Raw genomic sequence first — 9,323 nt, 5'->3', positions numbered from 1 at the left:
CTTACTCTGTTTCTACAAGTTGGGCTTTTTTAGATTCCACATATAAGTAAGATCACGCAGTATTTGTCTTTCTCTGTCTGACTTATTTCGCTTAGCATAATGTCCTAAAGGTCCATCCGTGTTGTTGCAAATGGCCGGATTTCCTTCTTTCTCATAGTTGAATAATATTCCATTGCGTGTGTGTGTGTGTGTGTGTGTGTGTGTGTGTGTACATAAAATCACATCTTCTTTATCCATTCATCTATTGACAGGCACTTAGGTTGTTTCCATGTCTTGGCTATTATGAACAATGCTGCAATAAACACGGAAGGGCAGATATATCTTCGATATCCTGTTTTCATTTCCTTTAGATATATACCCACAAGTGGGATTCCTGGATCATATGGTAGTTCTATTTTTAATTTTTTGAGGAAACTCTATACTGTTTTCCATAGTGGCTGTACCAATTTACATTCCCACCAACAGTACACAAGTGTTCCCTTTTCTCCACATCCTCGCCAGCATGTGTTATCTCTCGTCTTTTTGATAATAGCCATTCTAACTGGTGTGAGGTGATATCTCATGTGGTCTAGATTTCTTACACGGAAGTTCAGGGCTCTGTGAGTGTAGAGCAAGAGAGAGAGAAAGAGCCAGGCAGGAACTAGATTGCCTTTTATGACCTAGCTTCACAAGTCACACAGTCTCCATTGCCACATTGTGTTCTTCGAGGCAGTCACAAGGGTCTACCAAGGTTCAAGGGGGAGGGAACATAGATACTACCTCTTGATGGGGGAATGGCAAGTTCTGGAAGAGCATGTGGAACTGGAAACACTGTTGTGGGCATTTTCGGAAAATCTGCCACATTTACTAAGAAGTTGGTACTTTTAAGGTAGCTCCTGAGTTGCCCTCAGTGTCAGCTATAGAGAGAAGCTGTGTCCTTGACTTTTGGGAACCGGAGAGGATGTATATTAACTATTATGATCAATATAGCCAGTTTTCAGCAAATATGCATTTCAGTGAGTCCCCAGAAATTAGATCAAGTTTTCCCATTGTTGTATAACTTTCTCTGTGATTATTCAAGTTTTTAGTGTTTGCAATTTCATTGGGAACATGCATGGAACTTCAAGATACATGGATTTTTGCAGGGTCTGAGAGACGACAGTCTGGAGAAATAGGGAAAGAAGGTAGCTACAAGAGATTCCCCTACTGTAAAGAAGGTACTAAGCAGGCTTGGCAGAGTGTTCACCCAGAGGGGAACTAGGAAGGCTGCAGCGCTCCAGATCTTTCCTACCTAATGCCGTCTATACCCTACTATTCCTCCTGTTAGTTAGGCATTGCTTTCTTCAATGAATCCTCTTAAAAATGCAAACTCCACTGGGAGAGAAAACACGGACAGTTGGTACAGATTTCAGTGTAGCTCAATACACACTCTTGAGCACAGTGCTAGGCACTGGGAATTCAGTGATTAATAATTTGATCTCTCTTTTTCTTCCTTGACCTGAGGAACAAGGTGGATTGAAAATTCTAGTTCCTGAGGATGTGTTCCAAGAGGCTTTATCCTCCAGAGTCCACTTTATAATTTTTTTCTCCAGAGCTGGGCCTTGTCCTAAGGATCATTCAAAGACCCCCTGGCCTACTAAAAGGTCAAGATAAAAGGGCCACCAGGGTTATCCGCCCCCAGGACCACCTGCTGCTCATCTACCCGGAATGGCAAGTGTTCAGTTCCTTCTGGTTCAACTCGCTTCCCCAAGAGGGTTAGTTACACAGTCCAGAATAAGAAGTCAGTCTATTCTCCAAGTGGTGAAGGAGATATTTTAACCTTCTCTCCTCATTCCAACCCCTTATCGGTCCTCATTTTGGGTCAGACTAGAGCAGAGGTTTGAAGGAAGCCTGGGAGATTCTGCGAAGCCCGAGAGCTGGAAGAGACTGTGAGAGATGTGGAAAGAGAGGTGTAGGGGGTAACGTGGCTTCGCAGCTCCTCGCTTCTCTCAGAGCCCCCACTATACTGGGCCCAGGGCGGCTACACACTGGCCTGAGATCAAACACTTCGCGGTGGCCCCAGAGACAGGACTCGAGACCGCACCGCGCGCGAATCCAAACTGATGCTCCTGCCAGGCACGGGCGACCTCTGGCGTCCCGTTTAGGAAGCCGGGCGGCGACTGCCTATGAACCTGCCCCTGGACCCCAGACGGCCTGGCCAGGTACGCCAGGGCCGGCTGAGGAGCGCAAAGAGGAGAGGGGCCGACGGCCCGGGCCAGGGCTCGGAGGGCGGCCGCCGACGCCGCTCGTGTGGCCCGCATGGCGCGCGGCGCAGCGCGGTGCGGCGCGGCGTGGGCGAACAGGTGCGCGGGCGGGGGCGGTGCTTGGGGATCCTGCGCACTGCACGCGCCCCTCCCCCGCGCGGCTCCGGCGCAGCTCCCGCCCCGGCGCGAGCTGGGGGAGGAGCTGCGGCGGCCGCGGCCACTCGGGCAGGTCGGCGGCGCCGCGGGAACCCGCCGACGGCGCGGGCGACTGGTCCCCGCGCTCGGGAGGCGCGTGCGGCCCTGGGGCCATGGAGCCTGGTGACGCGGCGCGCTTTGGCCCGGGGCGGGCGGCCCGGGCGTTGCCACCGCGGCTGCTGCTGCTGCCGCTGCTACCGCTGCTGCTGGGTCGGGGGCTGCGTTCCGCGGCCGCGGCCTCCTCCTCTGGGGCGGCGGCCGAGGACAGCAGCGCCATGGAGGAACTCGCCACGGAGAAGGAGGCGGAGGAGAGCCACCGACAAGACAGCGTGAGCCTGCTCACCTTCATCCTGCTGCTAACGCTCACCATCCTCACCATCTGGCTCTTCAAGCACCGCCGGGTGCGCTTCCTGCACGAGACCGGGCTGGCCATGATCTATGGTGAGCACCTCCTGCCCGCGCCCACCACCCCGACACCCCTCGGGCCGCGCGGACGCCGCGCTCCCCCTGCGCTGCGCGGTGCTCCCCCTTCACTTGCCAACGTGTTTCTTTTCCGTTTCCCGCTGCGACGCTGTTGGTTCCCAAGGTCAACTGTCTGCATTTTCTGGCTTTCTATTACCGTTAAAAAGAATTTCACCCCATTTCAGTGTTTCTTTATCGGGGAACCAGGGAAATGAAAGGCACGGAGGTGGCCCGGTTATGTTTCAGTTTCGCCCCCCATCGTGCCCCCGGCCTCCTCGCCCCAGTTCAGCTCAACGGGGTGTGTGTGCCGGGGCGGGAGGTGGGTGACTTCCCAGGGGACTGCGCCACCCCAGGAGGCAGCCCACAGTGAGGTTGGGGCGAGGGCTGAGGGTTTTTTGGCTTGAGGATGAGCTGGTGGGGCCTGGTGGATGCCACATCCACGATCAACCTAGGTGGGTACTGTGGGAGATCAAAATTGGCCACCCTGAAATCTCTTTACCTTGATTATTTTCTCTGATGGACATTTGACCTCCCCCAAACTGCCTAAAGGAATTTAACTCTGGGTGTAGACAGACTGGCAGGGTCCTCGCTAAGCCCATTCTTAACAAAGTTCTGTTTACCAAATATTTACATTTGTAAAGGTATCTCCCTCTGTGTAGTGGGAAGAGGGGGGAATGACCTTATCTGTGAAAACTCTTATCAGGACGGAAGAAGAAGATTTAAATCTACATACTCTTGATTACTGTAATTCCTGTCTTTCCGACCACATTCTCTATAGGCGGCAAAGCATTGTCTGACAAACATTTACTTTTCCCCCTTTATGTAAATTGTCGTCTTCTCCTCTGAAATCCCAAAATACCACCCCCCCCAACATCCTCCTTTGTCTTTAGCTGAAGATGGTGTTTAAGACAAGAATCTCTGCTATTGTGTTGAGAAACTCAGTTTCCCTGGTTTCTCCCATGTATACATGTTTTTAAACTTGGTATTATTTTCTCCTGCTAACCTGTCTTGTTAATTATTTGGGCAGCCAGAAGAACCTTAAGGGAAAGGGTGGAGGGGAATTCTCCCTCTTCCCCGACAGTACCCACTTCTGAGATCTGTGTTCTCTGGTCTCTTGTTAGTCAAGTCGGAGCCCGAAGCGCTGTGAAGGGTGAGTGTGGTCCAGGATCCAGAGTGGGGCGCTGCCAAGTCGGGCCTAGTCAGGGAGAAGGGCACGCCTCCCACCCTTAGGTCCAGGTGGGAAGTTATACCCAGTTACTTGCCATCTCTGAACGAAGAGGAGCTTGTATGTTCCTCAGATCATAAGATGGATGTGACTTTGAAGATACATTTATGAGTGCATGAAGAGGAAAAGTGGTGGTTTTAATTCTAGAGTCAGCCTTTTGTTGTGAAGGGTGGGCTGATGCCACCATCCTTTTCTGGATTTAATGATACACGTGTGTTACATTCACCATGGTCAGCACAAATCTTCTGTTATTACAGTTAGCCATAATCGGAATCAACCCTCTTCCCCTCCTAGGCTCCTTGACCTCCCACTGCCATCGTGACTCCAAACTGGAGCCAAGTATTCTCTTGTTGAATTTAATTCAGTGGAGTTAGGGCCCAGGTCGGCATCCTCATGTGAAGTAGATCCACACACTTCATGACTGTGCCCAATAGGGAACATTTTACTTCATCACTTTTACTGGAGAGATCTCTCCACTCAATTTCCATTCACAGTTCCCTGATAGAGAATGGAAAGCAGACACCTTAATCTTTAATGTGAAAATTGGCCCTTGGCTCTGGGCTTTGCTTCTCATGGCTCTTGATTGGTTGTTGACAGCCTGGGCTCATGGCCACCAAGCTTAGGAAGTGCTTGAGAGCCTTCTAGTTTTAAAGAGGTAGTGACCTAAACAGATCTTGAATTGAAACAGGACCAGGTCTAAAACTGAGTTTGATTATTGCAAATTACAGGTGTGAACACAAACTTTGGCCTCAATACCTGGTCATTCTTGAGCTCTGTGGTATGTGTCAGTCTGTGACAAATGACTGATACCAGGGCTGCAGGTAAGCTAGGAGATTTCCTAAGCACATAGCAGAGTGGGGAGTTGAAGTACGTGGTCATTTCAGGCATTTGACTCTGAGCTATAATGTAAATGAAGATTGCCTTTATATGTATGTATATAGATGGCCATGAAAATATTTTTATTTTATAGCCCCTAGATCCAATTCATTAAAGTACAATGTGAGATACTTTTAGAAGGTAAATTTGACAGGCTGGTAAATACATGCTCAAGTGCGTGGAAAATAAATGGGGATTTAAAAATGTATTTTCCGGGGGTACTCCATGTTCTTAGGAGCTTAGTCACCTTTATCTTAAGGCTTGAAAACAACAGTGGAATTTTCCTTTGCTGATATGTACTTTTAAAACTCATCTCAATCTTTTAGTCATCGGGGCTGTGCTACAGTGTGTGTTTCATTTTGCGTTACTGAAATCTGGTTTAATTGATGATTGTTCAGAAAAGGCAACATCATCTGATAGCATTCTGTGTAATTTTGTTCTAAGTCTTTGGGTTTTAGTGTTACTTTGAAATGTATTAAGAAATTTAGTTTGTCAATATGTGATGTCCTAGGTTATGCCAAATATTAATGTTTTGATGTTGATTGCCTGTAATTGTGAGAAAACCTTTCTTTCTCTGAGGGATATTTACTCTTCTGTTTCAAGCCCTCTCCAATCTGAATTCTAATGTCACTTCATTAGCTAATTATTCATTATATGCTGAAGACTATTGGGATAGGGATTCTGATAAAAAAATATAGTATGAAAATCTTTGAATACTTAAGTGGATGCAGTACAGATTTTCAAGACTTCTCTTTTTTCGTAATAAGAAATAAGATTTCATTTCTCGATATCAGTAGAGGAAGTGAGTAATTGTCCTGTTGCCTCTGAGTAATAAAGGACAAAAAGACCCAAGGAAACATTTAAGTGTCTGCTGTGTGCTGGGTGCCCAGCTTAATTTCTGGAGGTAAACAAGTTAACTTTTAAATGTCGGCAGATTTTGATGAGCGAAAGAGTTCAACTGTGAATTTCAAAACTCTTTACTTTGAAATTTAAAAAAAATCTAATTTCTGCCCCTTTTTAGATATTTAAGTGGCACTTTAATCTGAGAGAGAAGGCTTTAATATTTAAAATAAGTTGTGATATATATAGTAATATATTAAAATAAATTGTGATGGAATATATTTACTGATCTAGTCATAAAATATCTCCGGAAGGACATGCAATAGACTAGTGACATTGGTTTCCTTGACGGGGGGAACTAGGTGGCTGTAACATAGGAGTGGGAGGGAGACATTGCTGTGTACCCTCTTGTGCTTTTCGATTTTTGAACTGTGGAAGTAGAATCACCTAGTAGTGTGTCCATGCCTCCATTCTGTGGTATTTGTGAGGGCATTTTAAGATGCTCCTCAAATCATCCAGTTTGATGTCCACTTCAACCTATTTAAATCATGTTATGTTATCAATTTTCTGTGACCTTTCAACTGTTGACTGTACCCATGGAACTTCTGGAGCCCTGTGCCTGGAATGGAGAGAAAATGGGCAAAGGGAAAGAGATTTTCCTTCCCTCGCTCCTTCTTTTTATTCTATTATCCCCAAAGAATAGTTGATGTTACATTAGGAGTGATATGCACAAATAGATCCCATAATAAGCACATGCTTGGGGGCAAAGGACCTAAGGACAATAAGAGACACATTGTGAATGCTTACATTTAAATTGAAAAGAACTTCCCCACCCACTGAGGGACAGTTATAAGCATTCCTCCCTGACAACAACCCAGACAGCTACAAGGGAAGATGACCACAGACCTGACTCTCCAGAGAAGTTGAAAGCAGCCCCCTAGACCCTGCGGTGGGAGCTGCACTACAGCGGGCAGGGCGCTTGTATGGCGCCAGTCTAACCTGTTTTGTCGGGGCAGGGAGCTCCCAGCTGTCTGGCTCTGTACGTGATTAAGCACTGTCCTAAAGTTACTGTGCCCAGCACGTCCGTGCAGCAGAAATAGCAAGTATTTGAGGCAGGGAAAGTGGTATAAACAGACTGTGTCAGTTAATTGTGGTTCTCTCATGTGTACAGTAGTTCCACTTCCCCCGTAATGTTTTTGTGACAACTGACATGAGTCCAAAATACCTAACTTGGCCTTGCTAGCCTACCACCTGCTTCATGCTTCACCCTCCTCCCAGCCTATCAGCTTTCCAAGTACGTGTTGGTCAGCCCCTCCAGGTTCTGTGGACCAAGATCTCACTGTTGCTTGGAGCTGGGTTGCTAAGCACAGCCTGAGGGTGAGTTCATAGGCAAAGTCTGTAAGGGGAAAAGATGACTTTTTGCAGTAGCATGAAATTAACATTTGAGCCTGTGAGCAAACCTTTCAAAACTACCCTCTTCCTGGTTAATGGGGAGGCCTCATTTTTTTAAGAGCCCCTCACTTTGGCTTCAGTTTGGGGCAGCCCCATATGGTCTCGCTTTGGTACCAGATCCCCTGGGTTCAGATGCTGGCTCTGTTACTTATAAAGCTGTATAACATTGGGTAAGCTCTCTGAGCCTTAGTTTTCTCTTTTCAGAAGTGGAGACAATGTCACTCACCTCACAGGATTATTGTATTACTGAGATATTATAAAAGTTAAGTGCAGTGTCTGGTGCTTAAACATTTGGTAAATATTGGTTCTCATTCTCACTTTAGACTTGCTGGTTCTTTGGCCAGCTTTGGCTACTTAAGGTTCATTCAGTAGAGGCCTCTGTAATTTTAAAATGCATTAGGATACAGTTAGTGGGGGTGAGGAGAGTTGTAATTTTTTTTTGGTGGGCCATTTGTTAATACCTGAGAAATTTACAATGTATCTACCCTACTCTTTTATCCAGCAGTCTCAATTCTTGGACTTGATCCTTCAGAAATACTTGCAGTAGCATGCTACCTTATATAGACAGCAATATTTGTTGCAGCAGAAATAAGTTGCAATATTCGTCAAAAAGGGACTGGTTAGGGCCAGCTCCGGCTGCCTAGTGGTTAAGTTCGACATGCTCTGCTTCCGCAGCCCAGGTTCGGTTCCCAGGCACTGACCTACACCACTCGTCAGTGGCCATGCTGGGACAGCAGCCCACATACAAAATAGAGGAAGATTGGCAACGGATGTTAGCTAAGGGTGAATCTTCCTCAGCAAAAATAAAAAAAGAAAAGAAAAAAGGGAGTGGTTAAATTACAGCACATTCTTGCTAAGGAATACTATGCAGCTGATAAAAAGATGTTTTGAGATGTCCTTTTAAGGCAGCTGTCCACTCAGTGTTGTGGGAAAAAACAAGGCACAGAGCAGTATGTATAGTATTATCTCATTTATTCTTTAAAAAATTGTATAATGCATGTATATAAACATGATGTATATACATTTATGTATGACATGTGTGCTTCGCTGGAAGGATACACAAACTTAGCAGTGGTTATCCTTTGGGAGTGGTCCCAGTTGTTGGGAGATAGAGAGGAGAGATGTTACTTTTCCCTTTATACTCTTCTAAATGGCCTGAAATTTCTATGACATTGACACATTACTTTTGCAATTGAAACATTGTTCAAAAATAAAGCAGACAACTTTTATATAGCAAAAAATGCATTAGAAAGAGAAGATTATAGTTATGTGGTTAGGTAGCATTAGTTATTTAAAAGTTATAAATGGAAGTAAAATGTGTCTTAAAATTAGAAAAATGACATTTCCTGAAAGCATTTCTTAGAACTTTCAGAAGTTAACTTTTTTGAAATGATGTAATTAGAAAATCACCATTTCACAAACTCCAGTGATAATTGATTTGGACAAGGATTTTTGATGAATTCCAGAGCCATAGGTGAGAGGTTGTTGGGGAACATGGTACGTGCATGGTCCTGAGTGTTACCCCACAGATTCCTTGCTTATTGCAAAGGAAAGAAGATACCTTTACAGTGGAGAGGTCTGACAGTCACCATCTTATCACCAAGTCATCAAATTTATCTTTGCTCCTTGTGGAACTGTCTGCTATTATGTGCCTCCTGATATGATGCAGTAGGAAGCATACAGCTTTACCTATGTAGTATTTCAAATGTTTCTTCTGAGTCCAATCAAGGTTTTAGCCACATCTTCGAGTTACAGGAAATATAGGGGATAGAGAAACAAGTTATGAAATACCACATGAAAACAATTAGACATATCCAGAATATGGCACAATCTACAAGACAGTTGTCCTGGTTTCTTCAAAAAGTCTGTCAAGGGAAACAAGAAGGCAGGATAAGTGTTTGTTAGGAACTGAACTGTGTCCCCCCAAATTCATACATTGAAGCCTAATACCCAGTGTGATGGTATTTGGAGGTGGGGCCTTTGGGAGGTAATTAAGTTTAGATGAGTTCATGAGGGTGGTGCTTCCATGATGGGATTAGTGCCCTTATAAG

General features: G+C 45.5%; 1 protein-coding gene across 1 annotated transcript in view; it reads left to right on the top strand.

The window, feature by feature from the left end:
* Positions 1-2,503: 2,503 nt before the first annotated feature.
* The window catches only part of SLC9A7 (solute carrier family 9 member A7), a 158,296-nt gene continuing 151,476 nt past the window's right edge, over positions 2,504-9,323 (top strand). Inside the window, exon 1 of the mRNA XM_058535726.1 lies at positions 2,504-2,858. Coding sequence (XP_058391709.1) covers positions 2,531-2,858 — 328 coding nt within the window. The 5' untranslated portion in view covers positions 2,504-2,530. The remainder of the gene's footprint in view (positions 2,859-9,323) is intronic.

This window comes from Diceros bicornis, chromosome X, assembly GCF_020826845.1.
Source record: "Diceros bicornis minor isolate mBicDic1 chromosome X, mDicBic1.mat.cur, whole genome shotgun sequence".
Classification (NCBI taxonomy): Eukaryota; Metazoa; Chordata; class Mammalia; order Perissodactyla; family Rhinocerotidae; genus Diceros; species Diceros bicornis.
Note: the sequence above shows the minus strand (reverse complement) of the source record. Positions and strands in the feature narration are given on the sequence as shown.